Source organism: Indicator indicator, chromosome 4 (assembly GCF_027791375.1).
Source record: "Indicator indicator isolate 239-I01 chromosome 4, UM_Iind_1.1, whole genome shotgun sequence".
Lineage (NCBI taxonomy): Eukaryota > Metazoa > Chordata > Aves > Piciformes > Indicatoridae > Indicator > Indicator indicator.
In genome coordinates, this window is record NC_072013.1 from 27416467 (window position 1) to 27439759 (window position 23293).

Sequence of the window (23293 nt, forward strand, 5' to 3'; positions counted from 1 at the left end):
AAATGGTGTCCCAATTTGAGGAACTGCAGAATCAGAAACATCATGTAAAGCATGGAGAGGACACTGGGATGCTGCACAGCCAAGAAAATGGACAGACTGATGTACCTAATCCCCGCCTCAGAAATTGAGGTCTCACTATAAAGCACTTTTATCATGAAGAGTGAAAAAGAGAGAGTTTGCAAAGACTAAAACAGATTTCAGCTTAAATGTCTCTGCAAATTAATATTCCTTGTAGGTCAAAAACAGTGAAATGTGGCGTTTATTCTAAGCACTTTACTGCCTCAGACTCATTAAGCCAGTACCTTACATGCTCTCTTTGTAATGCAAATTGTCTAAAATACTATACTTTCCATAAAACATTCATATAGACAAGCTCATACTACTCAAATACCAATTGTAAGTGAGGCAAAAATACACTGATTTTTTCTTAATACCTGAGCTCTGTGCCCAAGTCTTTATCTGCATAAGCAGTTTGTGAGAAACCTTCTGCTGTTGCTGCAGCCACCGCTGCACAAAGGTGGAAGATTTCCCAAAGCAGCTGATGTAGGCAATTATAAACTGAATTACCACATGCAAACGCCAAATAAAAAAGACTTTGTAGAAGATACCTGCAGCAGAGATTTTTTTGAGGAAGAGAGATCATTAGAGAGGAGATACTCTGCATTTAAGGAGGCCAGACATTTCACATATGGCACCTGCTCACTGAGCTCCTATTTAATAGCCACATACCCAACACCACAGTGCATCACCGTGAGGGTTTGATGGGAACCCTCAGCACATAGCACCAGACATGTCATTTCCAACCACTACACCAACCGGACATAACACACCCATCCAACAACATGTGGAGACCAGCAAGAGATACAAAATCATCCTGATTAAGGTCTCCTGCCCAACCTGACTCACATGGTCCACACAGTGGAAGATGACTCACAGCCAGAGACATCTGAAGGAAAGGAAAGGTTGCTGTTCTATGACTCACTAAGCTGTGAAGAAGAACCAAAACTTCACCTTAAAGGTGCCCTGTTGCAATGACTCTTTCCCTTCTCCAGTGAATTTATGTGCTGGAACATGGTATACCATAATAGACCTGTGGCCAGTGGAGATTCACAATGTAAACTGCACTAAACCAAATTCAAATACAAAGGATAAATGCAGCTGATTTTTATAACCTTTTCCTCCTCCCTCAACAGGTACCAATTACTTTTGTTTCAGGATGATCTGGAATTGTGCCATCACAAATTAAACTCTGAGCAACTGCTCTCATCCCTAGTTTCAAAAACTGGAATTTTCTTTTTCAGACTTGAAGAAGGGCCCAGAAACCTGGAAATTGTCTAATTTTGCAACTATACCAGTTGGCCTGATAGAAGAAGATACCACCTCCAAGTACAAACCTTTATGAGATTTCCCAGAGCTATGAGGCAGAGCTCAAGGCATCATTGCCTGAGGTGACAGAAATGTCTACAGTGCTTTTCATTGGGATTCAGAGCTAAAATGCACAGGTGACCAACAGGAGGCATCGTAACAAGAGGTTTTCTTTGTTTTGTGTAATAACATGCCAGCTGCAAGGCAGGTGCCCAGACCATCTGGCAGACTGAGTTCCTGACTGTCTGAAGCACACAGAGGCTCCAGTAGTACTCCTGAATCCAGATGACTTCCCAAAGGAAACCAAGTCCTTCAGGGGATGACGCAATGCACTCACACCACACGTGGCAAGGGCTAGGAGACCGGAAACTGCACACCAGCATGACCACCCTGCAGTACAGACATAACCAAGGTGAAACCTTTAAATTATTTAAATAAAGCAGCAGAATCACTGGGGAAGGGAGAGGGAGAGGGAGAGGGAGAGGGAGAGGGAGAGGGAGAGGGAGAGGGAGAGGGAGAGGGAGAGGGAGAGGGAGAGGGAGAGGGAGAGGGAGAGGGAGAGGGAGAGGGAGAGGGAAAGGGAAAGGGAAAGGGAAAGGGAAAGGGAAAGGGAAAGGGAAAGGGAAAGGGAAAGGGAAAGGGAAAGGGAAAGGGAAAGGGAAAGGGAAAGGGAAAGGGGAAGGGAAAGGGAAAGGGAAAGGGAAAGGGAAAGGGAAGGTTTGGAGCAGCATCTACAATCAAAATAAAACCAAACCAGCAATTTGGCATGTGAGCTTCAGGTGTTAAGAAAATAAGTGCTTGTTCAAGCACCCACAATGATTTCTCAGCTGCATTAAAAGCAAATGAACAGACTGAAACCTATTTGGTTTTGAAATTCAGTTCATTTGGCACATCCTCCAATTTTGAAAGGAAACAAACAGCAAAGGCAGACAAGCCATAGCATGAGCAGCCATGCACTCTCCTGCCCACCTGCCTGAAACCTGACTCAGAGGAACATATCTGGCTGTACCAACAGAGTTCCATGATTAAACTCAGTCCTCAGCCTGTCCGTTAAAATGGTCAATAGCGATGCCAACTGAGAAATGTCCATCACAGGCAACTCATTTTTACAGGTCATTGGCTAGCCAGACAACAACAGCTTCTAGCCATTACTGACCTCTCTGTGACACGAACCACTGATTTCCAGGAGAAAGATGAGCCAGAAGCCATCCATTTTCTTAATCATAATTAAAACAAAACAAAAACCACTCAGCTGTTTCTATATGATTTCATTTGTGCAAAATACAAGTGTGCAATCATCCTGCTACATTTCTGGAACTCAAACACTAACACAGTAAGAATATGAATGTGTTCAGTTCCTCTACTGGGGCAGGGAGTACCTTATTGTAAGAAGGTGCTGTTGAACAGAAATTAGCATCAGAATAGTTTGGGTAACAAAATGTTCTGCTGCACTGATCCCCAGGTAAGCTGACAGAACAGATTTGGACAGGTGTGCCTTACAATGGAAAAATTAACTGCAACAAAGAAATTAATAAAATGCCCTTTAGCTATGTTCTGTTCTTGGGAGTCATTAAGATGCAAAAAAGAATTTACGAAAATGTCACCTTCATAAAGCTCAAGCACACAGAATAAAAAGCAAACAAACCTGGCTGTATTCTGTACAGTCTGCCTTAATGACTCTGGCAAAACTGGCTCCCTTAGTTTATCAGTCCTGCCCCCACTGAACAGAGCTCCAAGTTACAGATAGATCTAGGAGTTTTAAGAAAAATGAAGCAAAACCACTAAAACACACACCAAAGTCCATATCAAAGGGAAAAAAGCATACAACCAGTTATTTCCTCTTATAAACATGTCAAATATTTGTCATTTGCAAAGGTTCTTAATCTGAGAGACAGCATCATGTTTGACTCCAATAAAATGTCTCCTGAGAAGATCTGCCTTGATCTAAAATTCTCATGCTTGGGTTTTAATTCCCAGTCATATTTAAAGGAATCTGCTTCCTCCAATTTCCTAACTGAGACTGCATGGCTTGAAATATGCCCATCAGCTATTGTGTGATTGCAAATCTACTTGACTAAGACATACACATTCTCAAGCTTCAGAAGATAATTACACACTCCAGATTTTCCTGCAGCTTCCTGGCTGCCATGTCAATGACCAATGGGACCAATGGTCCCATCCAGCCTCTCATCTCCTGTACCTCGATGAATTCACAGACTTGCTACTACAGTAACCATGAAGACACAGGGAAATTCACAATAAAACCACAACTGGCTGCATGTGTCCACTTTCCACTCTAATCTAAACCAATCTTCTACTCACCAGGCTCTCGGTCCTTAGTGGATATGCACTCTTTTATGGACTCTGTTATGCCAAGACTAGCTGCAGTGGGGAGCGGGCCGAGCAAGGATTCCAGCGCTGGTGGTCTTACAAGAGCTTCATTTCCATTTTTGCCCTCCCCACCTTCTCCTTTTTTAACGCTATCCTTCTCCTGAAGTTCATTATAAAAGTCCTTGTTTAAGTGACTAGCAGCTGCTTCCAGTTCCTCATCTTCTGCTTCTTCCTCTCCAAGTAAGCTAGAGGTATTGTCTTCTATACAATCTGTAAGGTGAAAAAAAACCAACAGATCATTGCATGCCATCTGTTACAGAAACTAAATAGAGAGGTGCCAACTTAAAGCATAAAAATCTGTAGAGAAAATCTGCAGAAGAAATACACAATATTTTAGTAAAATGTATGAATACATGGAGTTACCAGATGCTCTTCAAATGCATTACCTTGGTTATTAATGTGTATTTTTGTGTGTACAGCCATCATTTAAAATTATTATCAAATTACAGCAGGTAAAGGGGTGCTGCCAGAGAAGGTGGATACTTTCTGGTATAATTACAAATGAAAAGCAGTTCAAGCTACACAAAGCCCTTCTGTATCACTTAAGTCAACTAGGGGATTCAGTGACAGAAGGGTCTAGATACTGGTCCACTGCACTTTCAGTGAATAAAAGGAACATTCTCAGGTGCCAGTGCCAAGCTTATACTGCACCAGGAAAGAAAGAAACAACAGAAATCATTAATGAACTGTCATTGTAATGAACAGTGTAGCTGTTTTGAAGCCTGATATATGAACCAATGAAATAGGTAGAGAGAACCTCAACACACTAGAGATCATGTCCTAAGCAAGTATATATCTTATCACATTTATCACAATAAAGTTCATACATTCAAGCCTGCCTGCAGGATTTAAACCTGCTATTACTTAATCAGTCACAAGATTTTGCAGACTTACCATCTTTAGTGAAATTTGCAAATACACCTTTTGCTTTCGGTCTACTGTTTTCTAATTCAATCTCTATTTCGTCTTGATAGGTCGTTATTTCCCCTGTGGCCATGAAACAAAAATAAAACTCAGCTATCACTGATGTAATTTTTGAACAAATGAGTGATATGCTTGTTACACTGAACACAACTTATACCTTCAAAATCTTCCAGCTTTTTTGATAGCGCCTTCTCAAGCTGAAATGAAAATAAACAAAATAAACAAGGAATTACTAAATCAACTTTATACTGTTAGGGAACTGTATATAGACACAGAATCCTAAGGTATTTAAAAAGCTCAAATAAGCAGGTTTCTAATCCCAACTCAAATTACTTTGTAGTGTCAGAGAAGTAAGGCAGACAAGTTTCAAAATACTGACCAATGTGACCTCACCCATCTCTATACTTCAAAAGAAACCTACACTCCGGCAAGCTGCAAATAAAAGGCCCCATTCTTAGCGCTCTCGCTCTATGACTGCCTGTAGATGTGAGCAAGCGCAAGGACGGTGCTGAAATTGTAGTGGCCAGGCCAGAAACAGCACATTAGTGATGGTGGACTGAAGTACTGACCTACAGCATCTGGCAGCCTCTTGAGAACATCATAAACATGCTTACAGACCTTTAAGTGATAGCGTATTTAGAACAGTGAAAATGAAACCCCTGAAAAACTATGGCAGTACCAGCTTTAGTTCAGGCTTTGTAAAGAAGTGAAGCTACATGAGAACTAATCTCTGCAGAAGCAGGCATTGTACCAAACAGAAAAAAAAACCAGTAATTGGGTTATCGTTTTTAATTGGGTTACTGCTTTTAAATGTGATTAAAAAGAAGTTTAAAGTAATGACACTTCTCCTGACCATAGGTATCCCCTTAAAAACAGTGCAGAGTTTTTGATTTGACTACAAATCTCATACCTCTGCCACCCTGATCCTTGCTAACCAGGGTGGAAGAATGCACACTGCAGATAAAGAAGTGCAGACATTAGGACAGCTACTCAAGACCTCCATGCCACAAGCTCAGCTTGTCACATGACAGCCTTCAGTTTTGTAACAACGAAAAGACTTGATGTTTCAGTAAAAGGTCAAAGCACAGTAAGGGAAACACATGCAGCAGAAAAGCAAGCATAGAGAAGAATGCAGTGTAAATGTGTCATCTTGCAAATGGGGAGCAACTGGGCAGGGGCTGTAGAGTCCTCATCTACCATACAGCAGTTGCAGGCTAAGCAACAAACATTGGCAGCTTGCAAAACACAGAAGCTCAACTGATGGTCATTTACTCAGACACCCAGACACCCTGATCTGCACTAAGGAGAGCAGTGACTCTGCATCCTACAGTGGTTGGCTAAGACAATAGACATACTTGGATCCCTCATCAGGGGGTGTTTAAAGCTACATTTGAAGATACATACTTGAAAGAGCAAGTCTCTCTGGAGGAGTGAGCAAAATATGATAAAGAAAACCTTTTTTTTTTTTTAACTGAGAAGCTCTCCTTTTACAAGTAAACAAAAAAAATTATCCTTCATTTAATTGGCATCATACTCATTAATGTTCATTCTCTTAAGAACCTCAAAATTAACTAAAGCTTATCAAAGGCTAGTCAGTTAGGATTCAGCACCGACTGATACAAAAAGGAATATACAGAGGAAGGAGAGAAATACAGAGAGCATCTGATTCAGAATTCACCTGCTGTATCTTCAATTTTTTTTGACCAGCTGTAAAGGAAGGAGGATCACATTCTTCTTCCAAGTCAATCTTCATAAACTCGTCTATGGTTAGCTGACTTGTTGGTGTGTCTTCAAATTCTGTCAACCTACCAAAGCACATAGCACATTGTAACATCTTAAAGAACTCTTAAAAATAACAAAATTTGTCAAACTGCTAAGTTGTAGAATAAACACATCATTCATAGAAAATCTGGCTCAAGTACACACTACATTAATACCAAAGAGATACTAATTGTTCCATCCCAAATTAGCTTTTGATTTATTAGTGTATGTAGCACACATTTGTTTTTTATGAACAAAGACTGACAGAAATACTGCAGCCTCTATGGTCAGTTAAGTACAGATTGGCAAAAACAAGATGAGAAGCGCTTCTCACTCCTCTCTCGTCATTTGTTTCATTATCAACAGCAACAACAAAATAGATTCCCAAATAAAATATCAGTCATCACAGTTTTAGGAGTATGCTCAAAACTATTCCTGATATGTAAGTGTGATTAATTTATGCATGCAAATGTTAAAGTGACATATCTTCAGCAGACTCAGAGGGACAAGAAGTAATCTCCTCAGGACACAGAGAAGCAGTAGTAAAGTGATCATCTGCACACACTGCATGGAACAGATGAATGCATAGAATTTTACAACAATATACTTTGTATTTGTTTAACATTCACATTTTAAACGTTCCTACCTATGTGAGAGATAGGACTGGCTCCATGGGGAATTGTAATCCATGAAAGTAGCTGCATCTTTCAAAGGAACTGAATCTTAAACGGGACCACATTGTCATAACTTCATGGACAAATTTCAACATTTTATACAGGTGGTTGAGAATGACAACATCCATTTTACAGATGGAGAAAGTGAGACAAAAGTTAAGTACAAAGCCAAGTCAGGAAATGTCTGGCAGAATGCTTTTCTGACAGAAAGTGCCCTTTTAACAGTATCAACATTTTCCATGGGAAAACGGCAGTGAAGGGTCTGCAGCTGCTTCACTGGAATATTCCCATCTTCCAGAGGAAGCAAAGCTGACAACAGCTTCCATTTGCAAAAGGAAACTAAAAATGGTGATTCAGTACTCCCAGAACAGGACACTTCAGCATTTCTTCCCCCTAACCGCAGTTGTGGTTTCCTTCTCAATCCCTGAACGCAACAAAACTCCTTGCAAAGAAGGAATTTTCTATAGGACAGAAATTCAGTTTCCACCCAACTCCAGGGTCAAAACCAACAGCACAGGACCACACCCTCTGCTCATATCAGTACACACATTTCTTTTTTTATAAACTGAAGATAAACACAAGATAGCTCATACAAAGGGACATAGGCATAACAGAACCGCACAGCACTTCACCTTGGAGGCATGCTGCTCCCAGCCAGGGTGGCATGAAATGCACAGGAGAGCCAGCCACCTCTAGGTAAAACCAACTGTAAGCAGCATACTGAGCCCAGGCACAGCTATGCTGGCCAGAATTACTGCTGCTGAGATGAACAAAGCCTCTGAAACATAAGTCTCACTTTTGGAGTGCAGGCATCTCCATGAAGACCCAAATTAGCAATGTATTTGAGACTGACTGACAGCCTAAAACTTTCCCTCAGAGTGCCAGGGACCAGCTCCCTCCTCCTCCCTTTCAGATCAAATTGGAGAGGAGAAGAGGATGCTGTTGGCAGTAGCAGCACCCAGCTTTTAATTAACAGACTAGAAATCCTTCCCAGCCTTAACAGACTCCCAGAGTGCATTACCCACCTTCCAGGCGGGAGCCTCATCTATCAGGCTAGAGCAAAAACCAGGCCAGGGTATTGTTATTATTATATTAATTCAGGATTCATTTAATGCCAAATCCATGCATCACTTCAGGAGCATGTATCTTCCCTGCCACCATCATTAAACTAGAGTCATTCATCTCTCCATGAATCATGCACTTACAGGTAGTCCCACTACAGTAGGACCTCTCCTCCCAACCAGTATTGCCTCATTAAAATGCTATTCCCCTCCCACTGTAAAAACCCTACAGGCAACTTTTGCAAGGTTAACCAGTTTGTTTACCCCACACTCAGACTTACATTTGAGGTGAGCACTCAGACCTACAGCCCAGTCAAAATGGCAACACCTTCAGGCATGCAAAGCAAGGTAGGAAACACCAGTAGCAAACCCAGTTGCTCATCAAGCAAGGTCTGTGACAAGATGACCATCCTTGAATTTCAGCACCTGACCGTGTGCATTTCTCCCTGTGGACACATGAAGCTTTGCCTCTCCCTCTCCTTGTCCACTGTGCTGTGTGACTCACATCTTGCACTCCACACCTGCTGAAATGGCAGCACAGGTCTCTCCTAAGAACTTCAGTACATCCGCACTAGGACAGAGCAGAGCTACATCATGTTTGCTGGTGATGCTACTAAGGAGCTCAAACCCACAGCACAGCAGACCCTGCCACACAGCCAATAGCATCCAGTCCCATGCCCACAGCCTCTCCTCAATCCTGATCCAAACCATATGGGATGAGGGCTGACCACTCAGCAGTGAAGCCTGCTAGCATGACAGTGTAGACACAGCTCAGTGGCAAAGCCAAATGCTGAGCAGCACCTTATTTCTTCACATCTCACCAGTCATAACCACATGGCTCTAGTCCTCATTCTGAAACGAGGAAACATCCCTGATGGTCAGGATCACAGCTTGAGCACCACCTCTGTGGGAGAGCGAGCTGTTCACTCAACATTTTTCCCTTTAACGTGATATAAATAAATACCTTCCTTTGCCAACCACTTGCCTGCCTCAACATTTTACATTGGCTGATATCCTGACTACATATTTTTTAAAAATTTCTTTAATTTTATCTAGCATTTGGACACATGCCACCAAGGCAACAAAGTGATGCAGGCAGCAGTCTACACTGCATGAAACAAGGTAACATTAGTTTGGCACGTAGGAGAAAATGACCAAAGCTTAATTATAAACACAGAAATTCAGGGGTGAGGGAGTGCCCTCGTGAAAAAAACCAAACCAAAACAAAAACAAAGAACCAAAACTAAAATAAAATAGCTACAGGCTATTTTTTAAGTCACACATAAAAATTACACCCAACTTCATTTTGCACTTTTGTTAATCTAAAAATTCTGGTAAGAGCTGCTATTTCAAGTTATGCACAGGAGGAAAATAAACAAATATACAAATTAAGATATTATTTCCTTGGCACAAATTCAAAACAGCTCTAAAAATTGAAATTTGGCAGACAAGTATTTTCTATTTATAGTCAAAGTGGAGGCAACCACTACAGCTCAGGCTAAGATTCAATTTCCAGTATAAACCCTCCCCTTACAGTTTCTCACAGCAATCTCTTTCAAGCAAATTCCTCTGGGAGAAAAGTTTTTCCAGAGCTTGGTGTCATCTGCCCCTAACCCCAACCCTTTTTTTTTTCAAAGACAAATTTGCACAGCTTTTGTTTCATCCATTTACGGACAAAACCACACCTCTATCATCTTCTGATAAAGCACTTTTATGCACAAAACAGTAAAACCCATTCTGTTCACACTTAATTTAGCTCCCAATAAGGGGAAATGGGTCAGTCATTTTGAAGTTAGGAGCAATGGGTTTTTTACTTTGTTTTGTTTCAGGGATACCAACCAGTGGAGACTTACGAATCCAGTCTACAGCCAAGACTTAAAAAAAAGACTAGCTGCTCAGTTTTAATGTTTAATTGAAATTCTGCTGCAGTGGAGTGCAACAAAGCACAAAAAAGAACAAGGTCTTCTGGAGTCCAGCAGACAAATGCTCTAGGAGGCCAAGTTCAAAGTCCAAGAAGGCTTTCTAAGCAGAGAGTATTTAGGAAAAACCACAGTGTTCTTCTCCTACACAGACACAATCAGCATCTAGCTCTAGAAAGCAGGCAGCACAATGCAGAGGTCTCTTGAGCTGGACCTCTCCAGAGAAGAATAAACAAATCATAACTTCAGAAACAACTGTGTTCTTAAAGAGTGAACATGACATTTAGCCTGAGCAGGCAGCCCTTACGTTACCTGTGGTGAGAGGCCTTACTAAAGCACTTAACATATTTTATTAATGGATTATAAAAAGGGCTAAACTGAACATTGGCATGTTATTAGCAGAAATATATGAAAAAAACTTTACTGCAAGATAAGCTGGTGGCAGTAATTAAATTCCCCTGATTTTTCCCAAATTAACAATATAATTAAAACCCCAAGTAATAGCTTAGATATCTACATAATCTTAACTGTCACATCAATTAGAAATATTCTACTAATAGATCAGATGATTTGACAACTGAAACATTTGCAAACTCTGGAAAAGTAAGGGATCTACTTTTGTATCTTAGTGAAGTACCAAAACACTGCAGTACACACTCTTGTAAGTTCAGAATTCACACTGATGTGCAAACCATCACTTTTTCATATTACAAATTTAACAGTCTACTGGATCACCCTTCTCTCCCCATTTCTTCCCAAGTTATACAATGTTTATGCATGAACTATTTATGGAAGTATGTAAACATACAACACCTTAAAATGATACTTAAAATAGAACATGTATCAGAAATAACTATTAAATGCTTCCTACATGACTAAAAAAACCAAAAGTTTTCAGTATCTACCAGTACTTAAATAAACAAAAGTGTATTCTCCTTCTATGTCATCATCATACATATATTCATTTCACATGTACTTGCAGCAATACAAAAAAGGTCTTTTTAAAGCCTATATGAACATCTCCTTACTAAAACTAAGGCCAAAATCAGAGGCAATCCAGTTACCGTGGTTTTACAGCTCACAACTTATCACCTGAGCTGTGCTGAATTAGCCTGCCTGTGTTCACAGCCCAATGCACTGTAGAGAGAGGTAGTTTCACTTTAAACAACTTCCAAAGTGCACTACATTTCACCTCTTTTTGCAATGGACTGAAAGCACATACACCTAGTCATTTACTGCAGATTAACTGGTGACTGATAATTTATGGTGCTCATTTGCTGGCAACTCTGTCATTTTGCTAAATACTACAGAATAGGAACCTTGAAAGACTTATTGTACTAAAAGCACCATTTAGAAAAAGTTGCTTTTACTTCTCCACACCAGAGATTTAAAATTATCACAAATTAATTAGCATAAATTTTAAAGCCCTGTTTCTGCCAATGCTTACACATGCAGTTAACCTGAGTCAACACTTGTACACATGATTAGCCCATCAATAATCACACCAACAGATCTTTCTAGGCATCCCAGAAGTCCACCAGCTTAAACCATCTGGAATTTTTTGTTCTTGGCTTTTTTCCCCCTGATTCAAGGGTTCAGACCATGCTAACGAAACAAAATGCTTTAGCATTCCTTAAAATTTTGTTTCGTTAGCATGGCTTCTCCACTGTGCTCTGTCAAAAACACTCTATGATCTCCTGGAAAAGAAAAACAGTGTGCTGCTTAATTTCGTAACAGCTCTTCAGATGAGAAAAGTCAAACACAAGAGAAAACTGTTTACAAGAACTAAGCCCAAGTTAGTGCTAAAAAATTAATTATTGTTTCAAAAGAGACACCAAATAATTTTGAAATTACATTTTTAAATGTAAGTATCAAGCACTACAATATATTACGAATCTAATTAATGTCTTAGCTTATTAGCTGTATGGAAGATGGATTCAGAAAAAGGAATATTGCCCGTGAAACTGGATTCCTCAAAGAATAAAATCTTTTTTCATTAAAACATGGAATCCAGCTTACAAATGTATGCAACACCAAAACGTGGATCAAGTTGCATTTTACTCACCATGCTAGAAAGATTTTTAGAAATCATCTATAAGCCACTGGAAATTATTTAACTGGAGAAACAAAATATTTCTCTGTTTTCTTTCTTAGCTTATGACAACAGCAGCCAGTGAAGGGGTTCCATGGCTGCTGAGCTGAGATCAGAGTGGACACCAATGAAAGCTCCATCACATGAAGCAAATTTCCATTTTCTGAATGCTTCTCTCTATGCCATGCTTCAACACAGGGTACTTACATAACTCTGACATACTGAGCACCCTCCTTCCTTCTTCATGCTCAAACATCTTAGGTAAACAGCTCTCACCTAATTCATCAGACCCCTTTCACAGGACTTTAGCATGGCTTTACTTGGATAACAGTCTAACACAGACCTCTTCATGCCTATCCCTTCAGCTCTGGCCTTGATATGGCTTTGGCATTTGGGAAAATGTAACCTCACAGCCACCTTGCAGCTATGCACCTCCCTGCTACCTTCTTTTCCCATCCTGACTCTGGACTCATTGTATCAACTTTGGACATTAGGAAGAAGTTCTTTGAGGGTGGTATAACACTGGAACAGGTTGCTCATCCCTGGAAACATTCAAGGTCAGATGATGAGACGCTGAACAACCTAATCAAACTGAGGATTTTCCTGGTTCCTGCAGGGGGTTTGGGCTAGAAGACCTCTAGCGATCCCTTCCAACCCAGTATATTCTATGATTATAACTTGCTTCTCGCTTTGCCTGCTCGCACAGACATGTACCCAGCTCAAGACTGACCAGGAGCTTGGATGTGAAGCTTATGTGAGATATATGCTACAGAAACGGAAATAACAAAAGCTGCAGGCAATACATTTATCTCTATACATGAATCTTTAATTTTTCCAGAAAATTACCAACACAGTCATTTAAAGAGCTGTAGCTGGGCCCCCAGGATATGAGCAAGGGACACCATTTACGAAAATCCCTGTGGCATCTCCAAATGGCAAATGGAGTTCCTTTGTAGCAAGTCTTGTCTTCCTTCTCCGACAATGCTATTTTGTTGTGACAAAAAAAACACCAACATTCACCTCATAAATGAACCCTTTAAACCTAATCTGGCCTTTCACTACAATCCTACTAAATTAATCTTTACTTCTGAAGTTCATCACAAATAGTTTTTTTTAACAGATAGTCTTTATGGAATTGAGAAGAAATATTTTTTAATGTAAAAAGAAGCTCAATTTAAAGATAAAGAAAGTAAGCCAAAGAAGTAAAATGCAAGTGTTAACAAAGATAAGCTGATTTTTTTTAAATTTCTATTGAAGAAGTGCCTAAGATCTTTAAACAGGCATAAGGGCCACATAGTATTAGATAATGTACAATAGACAAATGTCACAAAAATTATTCTCACTGCAGATAAAACAGAACTTAGTATGCAGAAAAAGGATGCAATAGGTGAAAGAAGGGGCAGAGTACATAAAGGCTAAAAAGGCAGCAACAAAGACAGCTGTATTTAACATAGGCACAAATGTGAAAAACTAAATAAAAGTGTTGAATTTATTAAAAGTTAATTTCTACTATCTCCAGAGATGATCACACAGAAAATAACAATTTGACTAATTAGTTAACATTTGTACAGTACTTTGAATATATAAAGTGATATATAAGTTAGTATCACTTTAATTAGACTGGAAATGAGAATGAATTATCAGTGCATTTATTAATATTTAATACATTCACGTTTAACAACAGCAAAAGCTTTACATTTTAATTGTGTGCTTCAAAACATAAAGCTAGAAGTCCCCATGACGCAATCACAAAGTTTTATTTCCAAGGTCCTATCAAAACCACATGCATATAAAAAAACCCCACACACTGCTTTTTAACAAAACAGATGGTTAAATTAAGAACTCTTCATTCAAAGATGACTGACAGGGTCTATGGGCCATGTTTTGTTGCTTTCTCCTTCTGAAAGAGATTACTTCACATCATTAATTTTTGTACCCTTAAGGTACATCAATTTTTGTGAACCTCCTCCTACAAGCTGCTACTCCTCCAGCATACAGCAATGAAAGAAGAGATGATGGACTACAGGCACCTAGTTTTCAGCTGATGGACAACAGGATGAACTAATCCACTTTCACGCAGCTGCATCAGCTGCTTTGTACAGGATCAGACGCAGTGCCCTTCTTCGGGAAGGGCTGTTACCCCTTGAGGAGGGTCTTTCCAAAACAGGAAGCCAAACAGGGCCTTTTTAAAAAGCTTCACTCCACATTCTCTACTTGATCAACACAACTCTCTGCCCACTAGGTTGCTGGGCTACCTGCACAGGGCAGGGGGAGAAGGCATCTCATGTCAGAGTCACCCCTTCCCTTGCAGATCTCTGACATCAAAACCCATTGGCACTGAAAGCAAATTCAGCTTCCAATGGTTTGTGTTTGCCCAGGAGCCATGTAGACAACTGGGAGCTAAATGAAACCCTGCAGCAGAACCTGCAGGCTGGAAGTTTCAGTGTTATCTGTGCTCCTGTGGTTTCACTTCAAGAGCTATCAGGGCAAAGCCATCAGCAGTAAGCACAGCATCTAACATCATCCACTAACGAGCATTCACCCAACTACACTCAACACCTTCACAATGCACAAAGCAGCAGTAGCTCTTTACAAACCAGAGTAACTACAGCAATATTTAAAAGGAAATAAATCCCCATATCAAACTGAGAAGCACAGACGTTTTCGAGAACATGTAACAAATTCTTATTTACTTAGACAGATTCTATTTGATGGAATTTTGAGAAGAATTTTTAAAAGAAGAAGAAAAAAACTGGACTGCAGAAAGAGTTACTTAAAGGGATTTTTCTGGTTTGTTTTTTTTTTTCCCTTCATTAAATACTATATAACAGGCTCTTATTTGAAAAACATCAATCAAATTTATAGATTCATGATAAATACAGTCATAATTATAGCAGCCTGAAAATAATTCAGCTGTCACGTTTACCCTGTCAAAGTAAATAACGCTGTCATTTTAGTTGATGTGTGTGACTTGAGTAAACATTTCAAAGCATGAATTTTGAAGTAAGATTTCTTTGCCTGAAACAATTGCTCAAATTAATTTTCCTTCCAACTCTCATTTATTATGCTTATTTTCCTGGTAAGAACAAACTACTTAAGCATCTTGAAGCAAATCGTGGGTGCATAAACCATTAATCATACACAATGCACACTAAAACACGTCCTGTTGTCCAGAGAATAAAAAAAGTAGCATTTGTACTGCTCCATCCTTATAGCCACAGTACCTTGAAGGACTTCAAACACTTTAAACTTATCCCTATACCACCCATGCATGGCACAGAAATAGCATCATTCCTGTTCCACAAATGAGTATCTAGGGCATAAATATTTTTCATAATTAAGAAATGAATTCTATTAACAAGTATTAGACTCAGCTGTGTTTAAGCTGGTCTGAGCAAGGTGGAGAGAAAAGAGAGACATCAGGGAAGCTTTCCAAAGATAGACCTTGGTGCAACAAACTTAAGAATATGATGGTGGTGTAAAACTTTCTAACTGGGGGCAAGAGAAAGCACGGTATTTCAAAGTTAGGTCATTTTTTACTGAATTTACAGGGAAAAAATGCTACAAGTTTTCAAAACCAAAATAAGGAAAAATAGATGACTGCTTACTTCCTCGAAATACAGAAAACACTACTAGATCTTTAAAAAAAAAAAAAAAACAAACATGCCAAAGTTACTTGGGAAATTCCCACTTTCAGGCTCACATTCTGTTAATAATGCCACTTTGGATCCCTTCACTGAAATTATCACTAGACTCAGCATGCTGTCTTCTGTATATTAGCAGTGCAATACTATCAAAAATGAACATTTCAGTAAAACATTTTGAAAAGTTCTGTTCAATAACAAATAAAGGAGAAGACTTTTCAGCTCTCCTGAAAAGTTTTGGATTAATGAGAAAAAAATCCTACAGTACACACTCTGCTTTGAGAGTCAATCAATTATATCTTCTGAGGACACGACAACACTGCTAATATTTCTGGTCCAATATTTTTTTTCCTCCAAGTCTTCACTTGTGAAATGGACACAGTGTTTCTTACCATCTTTGCTAAGTACTTGAGGCCTTATGTAAGAGGTGTTAGTACTTAAAAATGGCCAGCTAAAACATGTTGAACTTATTCTTGGCACTTCTGAAAAGAACCTGGTTTTATCTGATATACATTCATTTTAGACTACGCTTCTTTTCAGCATTGTAAACAAAAGATAAAAGCAGTAAAACTGCACTGACCTTTTCCTTAATGTAGACTCACAAACCTTGACCACCCTGATGACCTCTTTAACAGTACGTCGGAAATCATGCATTCTTGCTGCCACTAGCAGAGCTGGAGAGTAAGCAGGGAAAGTCAATGTCAAAAAGAGGAAAATTTCCTGAAGAAAAGCAGAAAATAGATAACTATGCTGTCTCTTTGTCCCTGCCTTCAGCTAAAGAGCCACAAATGCTTACACTCACCTGTATCTCTGAGTACAGGTGATGGACTTGACCTTACAAAACTTTGCTTCCTACCCAAGAAAATTAAGCTGATTGTAAATTTCACCCTGTGCTTTAACATTTGGAAAATTATGGTCAGCTGCTTAAAATACAACACAAGAACATCTCATTGATCACATATTTTCAAAGTTACCATCTTTTTAGTAGAATTTACTAGCCTTGAATAAAAACATCTCCAGCAAAACACTGAATCTGTTTAGACTATTATCCTCACTGTTGTCACCACCTTTCCTGTCTTGCTAGTGGCCAACGGCTCTCCTACAAGGCCCCCTCTACAGCTAGATAACTAGCTGTACTGGCTGCATTCACATTAGTGTGGTGATTCAGAGCACTAGCTCTATTTTGAAGCATCATCCCCACTCATTGTGCAGTAGCTCAGTGAGCAGAACAGTCTTAAGCATGCAAAGTGCTTCCTCTCAGAGGAAACTAAACCAGAGCTCCACTTCAGGTATGTGTTTGAAGTGCTCCAGTTACTAACAGGAACATCAGGGGATGAAATAACAACTGGACCTTCAAACAACATGTGGCACAGGAAGGTAGGCCAGGGAACCAAACTAAACCCAGCACACAGTACAGCACGTGAACTGCATACTGCATGGATGCATGTAGGTGAATCCGCATCATCTGCTTCAGTCTGTTGATCCATGACTGTTGAACCAAAATACTTGCTTGGATATAGTCTATGTAGTGAATCAAAGACCAGGCTGGTCTCCTATCCTCAAGTTTTTTGCAATGTGCAACAAGCAAACACTATTAACAAAAAGATGCTAGAAATTTCAAGAAGCTTGCATAGTCCTAGGTTCCTTAAGATCAGAGTGCTGTTTCTCATTCCAGCATGCATACGTAAGACCTTTTAAATAAAATATAGGTGTGAACTTTGTGAGCATTCTTTGTTACTCCGACCTCACTGGCTGGCACTGACTACCTTTTAACCTAACCATCCCAAACCAGTAAGTGTTTTTGTAACCATCATTACAGCGATGGATCTTGGAAAAAGATGAAGAAGGAGAGGAAAATAATACCAGAGAACAGGTCAAAGAGGGCAATTCTTGCATAAGACACTGTGTAAAGACACAAATCAAAGTGCTTGTACTAGTGGTATCATTTTAGCTGACAAAAAAACCTTTTAGCAGCTACAGCTTGCAGAGATTGTAGGTGAGAAGAGCACCAGAAAAGGAGGTTAAAAAAAATCCAAAATGTAAGATACAAAAGATCTAAGCATGTAGGAGCAAGGGCAAAAATGAAGTTTGTGTTTCAGAAGACCTACATAATCTGAAGGTGCCTGACACCACGAAACCCAGAGAACACAGCATCCCCAAGGAAATGAGAAAGTCATCATCTGTTCCTAACTACCAGACTCTCCCGTCTAACCCCCAGCAGGGGAGGTGATACACCCAGTGTCTGTCATACCTGCTCCACAGAGCCCAGAAGGCCGGCGGCCGGTGTGCATCCAGTCCCGCTTCATTCTCTGCAACAGCCTGAGAGCCGTCATGGACACCTCATGGTTCTTATCCCCAAACTCCAGCATGTGCGCAAAACGAGGAATGTACAAACATGGATCTGCAACAGAAAGCAATACAATTATTTCTAATCCCAACCTTTGATTTAGGGAATGCGGTAATCAAGGAGCAGTACTGCGGGGATGTCATGGTTGGCTCGCTTCACATCTCAGCAAACAACACGGTCTGTGCTGCTGGGCCAGATCTTCTGATTGCTAAGCTTAAGAAGCCCCTCTTGGGTTATGCTAAAACAAAATCCTTCTTTGCTTTATAGACAAAAGCCTTTAGAACCCTGCACACAGGTTTTCCTACATGCTTTTCGGAGTCCAAGGCTACAGATACTGACTCTGACACGTGAGCAGCGTTACTGGTATCAGTGAAATTATGCACAAAGCTAAGCACTTGCAAAAGCTTTTGCAGAACAAGGACATGACTTTGTGTATAAAATTTTTAGTATGTGCTGCAAAGTAGCAAATAAAGTAACTTGTATCATTTGCTTAAAATTCTAGGTTTCTAACAAAAATCTGCTCACATCTTTGAAGTTAATTCCAGCTCCTGTTCATGTTCCGACAATACAAGATGCTGTTTATTACAGATACTATGACATAGTCTCCGTCAGCATTAATTGCTAGACCCCAATTAACATCAACAATACTATAAAAATCTACATCGGCCACAGATCTGCCTCCACATGTATAAACCAAAATATGTCAGTACAAGACTGTGCTTTACCTAAACCAATTTATAATTTATCAAACAATCTTGTAAAAGCTACACTTAACACATGTTTACTCTTATTTGAGGCATCAATTTCTCATTTCCTGCCAGCCTTTTATCACTGGACCGAAAATCCATCATGTACGGTAAATTGTTAACTATTTGTCTCAACTCAATTTCCTTAGCTGATCCTCTGCATAAGCACTTAAAACTGATAACGATGAAAATTCAGCTTGAAACACTGGAACAATCTTACAGATTTACAATTAATCAAAGCAGTTTCATTTAGCACCAAGGTATAACAATGATGCCCTGTTGCTATCCATAATTACAAAGATCACACCACAGGTGATTGTGCCTGTCAGCCTTGCAGAAGCATTTAAATGAAAGCATTTATCAAGCAAGAACTTCCAAACCCATCTCCCTGAAAACTGAAAAAATGCCAGAGAGCAGTCACCTTCTAAACATGACCCTAAAAATAATAGAATCATTTAGGTAGGAAAAGACCTTTTAAAACCAAATCAAGTCCAATCATTAACTCAGCACTGCCAAGTCCATCAAAGGTTTAGGAAAGATTAAGCAGTTCTGATGGTTCTGAGAAGCAGTTCCATGTTTCCAGGTATAGTATAGTGTAAAACTGCCCAACAGAAATGACCCATTCCAAAATACGACAACAAAATCCCTTTCAGAAGTGACAGCCTAGGGTTCAACAGGCATTTAAACTTTGCTCTTTGCTTACAGACATGCATGAGATCACAGTATCACAGCATATTAGAGGTTGGAAGGGACCTCAAGAGATCATCAGGTCCCAACCCCCTTGCCAGAGCAGGATCACCTAGGATAGTCCGCACAGGAATGCATCCAGATGGGTTTTGAAAGTTGCCAGAGAAGGAGACTCCCCTAGGGAGCCTGTTCCAGTGATCCATTACCCTCACTGTAAAGAAGTTTCTCCTCATGTTGAGGTGAAATCTTCTATGTTCAAGTTCAAACCCGTTGTTCCATGTCCTATCACTGTGAGCCACTGAAAAGAGCCTGGCCCCCTCCACTTGACACCCACCCCTCAGATATTTATAGACATTGATCAGATCCCCTCTCAGTCTTCTCTTCTCCAGACTAAACGGCCCCAGGGATCTCAGTCTCTCTTCACAGGGGAGATGCTCAAGTCCCCTAATCATCCTTCTGGCTCTCCATTGGATTCTCTCCAGCAGGCCTCTGTCTCTATTGAACTGGGGAGCCCAAAACTGGACACAGTATTCCACGTGTGGTCTCACCAGGACAGAGTAGAGAGGTAGAAGAACTTCCCTAGGCCTGCTGAACACGCCTTTCTTGATGCATCCCAGGATACCATTGGCTCCCTAGGCCACAAGAGCACATTGTTGTTCCATGCAGAACTTGCTGTCCACCAGCACTCCAAGGTCTTTCTCTGTGGAGCTGCTTTCCAGCAGGGCAGCCCCCAACCTCTACTGGTGCCTGTTGTTATTCCCCCCCAGATGCAGGACCCAGCATTTGTCCTTATTAAACTTCATGAGGTTTGCCTGCACCCAGCTCTCCAGCCTGTCCAGGTCACGCTGGACGGCTGCACAGCCTGACAGGGTGTCAGCCAACCCCCCCAGTTTTGTATCATCAGTGAACTTGCTGAGAGTACTCTTGATTCCCTCTTCCACGTCATTGAAAAAGATATTGAACAAAACTGGACCCCATACCAATCCCTGGGGGACACCACAGTCCTGCAAGTTGACTCTATGCCATGGATGACGACCCTCTGAGCTCTGTTGTGGAGCCAGTTTGCAATCCACCTCACTGACGAACCATCTATGCCACATCTCCTGAGCTTTTCTAAGAGAATGTTATGGGAGACTGTATCAAAAGCTTTACTGAAGTCAAGATATATGACATCCACTGCTCTTCCCTCATCTACCCATTTAGTCGTAATTTTATAGAAGGCTATCAGATTAGTTAGACAAGATTTCCCCTTGGTGAATCGATGTTAGCTACTCCTGATAACCTTCTTGTCTTCCATGTGGTCAGAGATGACCTCCAGGATGAGCTGCTCCATCATCTTTCCAGGGATGGAGGTGAGGCTGACTGGTCTGCAGTTGCCTGGGTCCTCCTTCTTTCCTTTTTTGAAGACTGGAGTGACATTTGCTTTCTTCCAGTCGTCACGCACCTCTCCTGTTCTCCATGACTTTTCAAAGATGATGGAGAGAGGTTCAGCAACACTATCAGCCAGCTCTCTCAGCACTCATGGATGCACCCCATCAGGGCCCATGGATGGTGTAAGAGATCTCTCATCCTGTCCTGACTGACCAGTGGAATGTCCACATCTCTTCAGTTCTGCTCCCTTGCTTCTAGAGACTGAGGTTCCTGAGGGCTGGTCTTAGGAGTAAAGACTGAGGCAAAAGAAGGCATTCAGCAACTCTGCCATCTCTGCATCATCAGTTACTGTATCTCCCCTCTCATTCAGCAGTGGGCCCACCTTGTCCCTGCTCTTCCTTTTATCATTGATATATTTGAAAAAACTCTTCTTATTCTCCTTTACCCCTCTGGCAAGATTCAGCTCCAGGAGGGCCTTGGTTTTCCTTGTTGCATCTGTACATTCTCTGGCTACATCTCTATAATCCTCCCAACTGACCAGTCCTTTTCTCCACATATTGTAAACGTCCTTTTTGGTTTTGAGTTTTACTAAGAGTCCCTTGCTTATCCATGCAGGTCTTTTGCTTGCCTTACCTGATTTTCTTTTCAAGGGAATACATTTCTCTTGAGCTTGGAGGAGGTAATGTTTGAACATCAACCAGCTCTCTTGGGCCCCCTTCCTTCCAGAACCCTAGTCAACTGGATATTTCCAAGTAGATTCTTGAAGAGGCTCTGACAATGCAATACCTGGTTTGCTTTCCCATCTCTTCTTACTCCAAAAGGGTTCAACTTCAGCTCCCCTGCCCATGGAGCAGAGCAAAACAAGGCAATTCACAGCTTTCTCTTTGGAGTGGAGTTTTGGGAACATTTACACATTCACATTGTAGCTGGCAGTCATGCCCACAGGTCATTTGACAAAACATTGCACATCGTTAATTTAAATTCTGAAGCCACCAAAGAGGCAGAAAATGAACATGGCAGTGAGTTTTAAGCAAAAAGCCTTAAAGGGCCATAAACAGCTACAACGTAATCTTACCAATATACAAATGCAGGACCAAGGTTAACACACGTTCTGCATGGATGCAAACATTTAAAAAAATAAAATAAATTTCTTATTTGTAAAACCCAAACACCTTGATTCCTTCCCCAAGAACTGAACAAGCACCAAAAGACCCTGCTCACAAGGTGAGTCCTCTTTACGTTCTGGGAAACCCATGGGACTCAACTCTTGGATTTGAGTGAGCAAGTTCAAGTGGAGCAAAACCCACTGGTTTTCCAGAACAGGGGTTGCAGGGATGTGGACAGCAAGAAAACCGTGATTTTCATTTTTAAGAAAAGTGAATCTGGTTTTGTGAAGACTTTCGCTTTTCTCCCTGTCCCACTCATGACTTGGAACTTGGGGAGTTCTCGAAGAACCTAGATGCCATATAGTCATTAACAGGAAGATACAAAAACCTCTTGAAAACTGTTCAGGAAAGTGACTTCCCGACCAAACAGGTAACTGGGCCAGTAAGCTCGGGAACAGGAGCCGGAAGCTGTGCCCCTGCGTCTGCCCAACACCACGGGACACAGGCACGGAAAGTCTCACTCGAACACTCCCAGCAAACTAGCGCGGACCCAGACCAGGAGTACCCGCACAAGCGGGGCACAGCGGCTTCAAGACTGAAGAAAAAAAATATTAAAAAAAAAAAGGAAGGAAACACCCCGACAACTTCGGTCAACTTAAATAATTCCACCCCGGCCGTGCCCTCGGTGCTGGCCCCCGCGGAGCGGCGCGGCGGCGCCCCCGCCCGGGCTGGCCGAGAAGGGCGGGGCGGTCCCCGAGCGGGCTCGCCCCATTCCGTTCCGCCACGGCTGCCCCTCGGCCGGTCCCCTCCACAGTAGTCCGGCTGGGCGCAGGGGCAACGGGCGTCGGAGAGACTGCCGGGCTCTCCCGCGGTGCTGGCAGAAAGGAACGTGCGGACGCGGCTGAGCTCAGCGCTGCGCACGTACCCGCGCCCCCGGGGCCGGTGCCGCCAGCAGAGCGCCCCCAGGCGGGCAGCTGAGAGTGCGCGGGGGGCACACCGGGGCGCGCAGAAGACTGACACACGGTGGGGCGGGAACGCGGATCCCCCCGCCGCACCCCGGCGGTTCCCATTGGCGCGGGCCGTCGTGACGCGCGGCGCGGCGGCTGCCTATTAGGGCGGGAGGCGGAGGCAGGGCCCGGCAGAGCCGCGTAGAGCTCCGTCGCCCAGCGCTGCATCCCGCCGCCACCACTGCGAGGGGAAGCGCC

At 41.6% G+C, this 23293-nt stretch overlaps 1 protein-coding gene across 1 annotated transcript in view; it reads right to left on the reverse strand.

Annotated features, from left to right (window-relative positions):
• Positions 1 to 23293, reverse strand: part of BRF1 (BRF1 RNA polymerase III transcription initiation factor subunit) — a 127724-nt gene that overhangs the window by 64102 nt on the left and 40329 nt on the right. The window contains exons 4-9 of the mRNA XM_054400791.1: positions 18083 to 18232; positions 16412 to 16505; positions 6359 to 6485; positions 4838 to 4877; positions 4651 to 4743; positions 3688 to 3966 (exon numbers count right to left, since the gene is read on the reverse strand). Coding sequence (XP_054256766.1) covers positions 3688 to 3966; positions 4651 to 4743; positions 4838 to 4877; positions 6359 to 6485; positions 16412 to 16505; positions 18083 to 18232 — 783 coding nt within the window. The remainder of the gene's footprint in view (positions 1 to 3687; positions 3967 to 4650; positions 4744 to 4837; positions 4878 to 6358; positions 6486 to 16411; positions 16506 to 18082; positions 18233 to 23293) is intronic.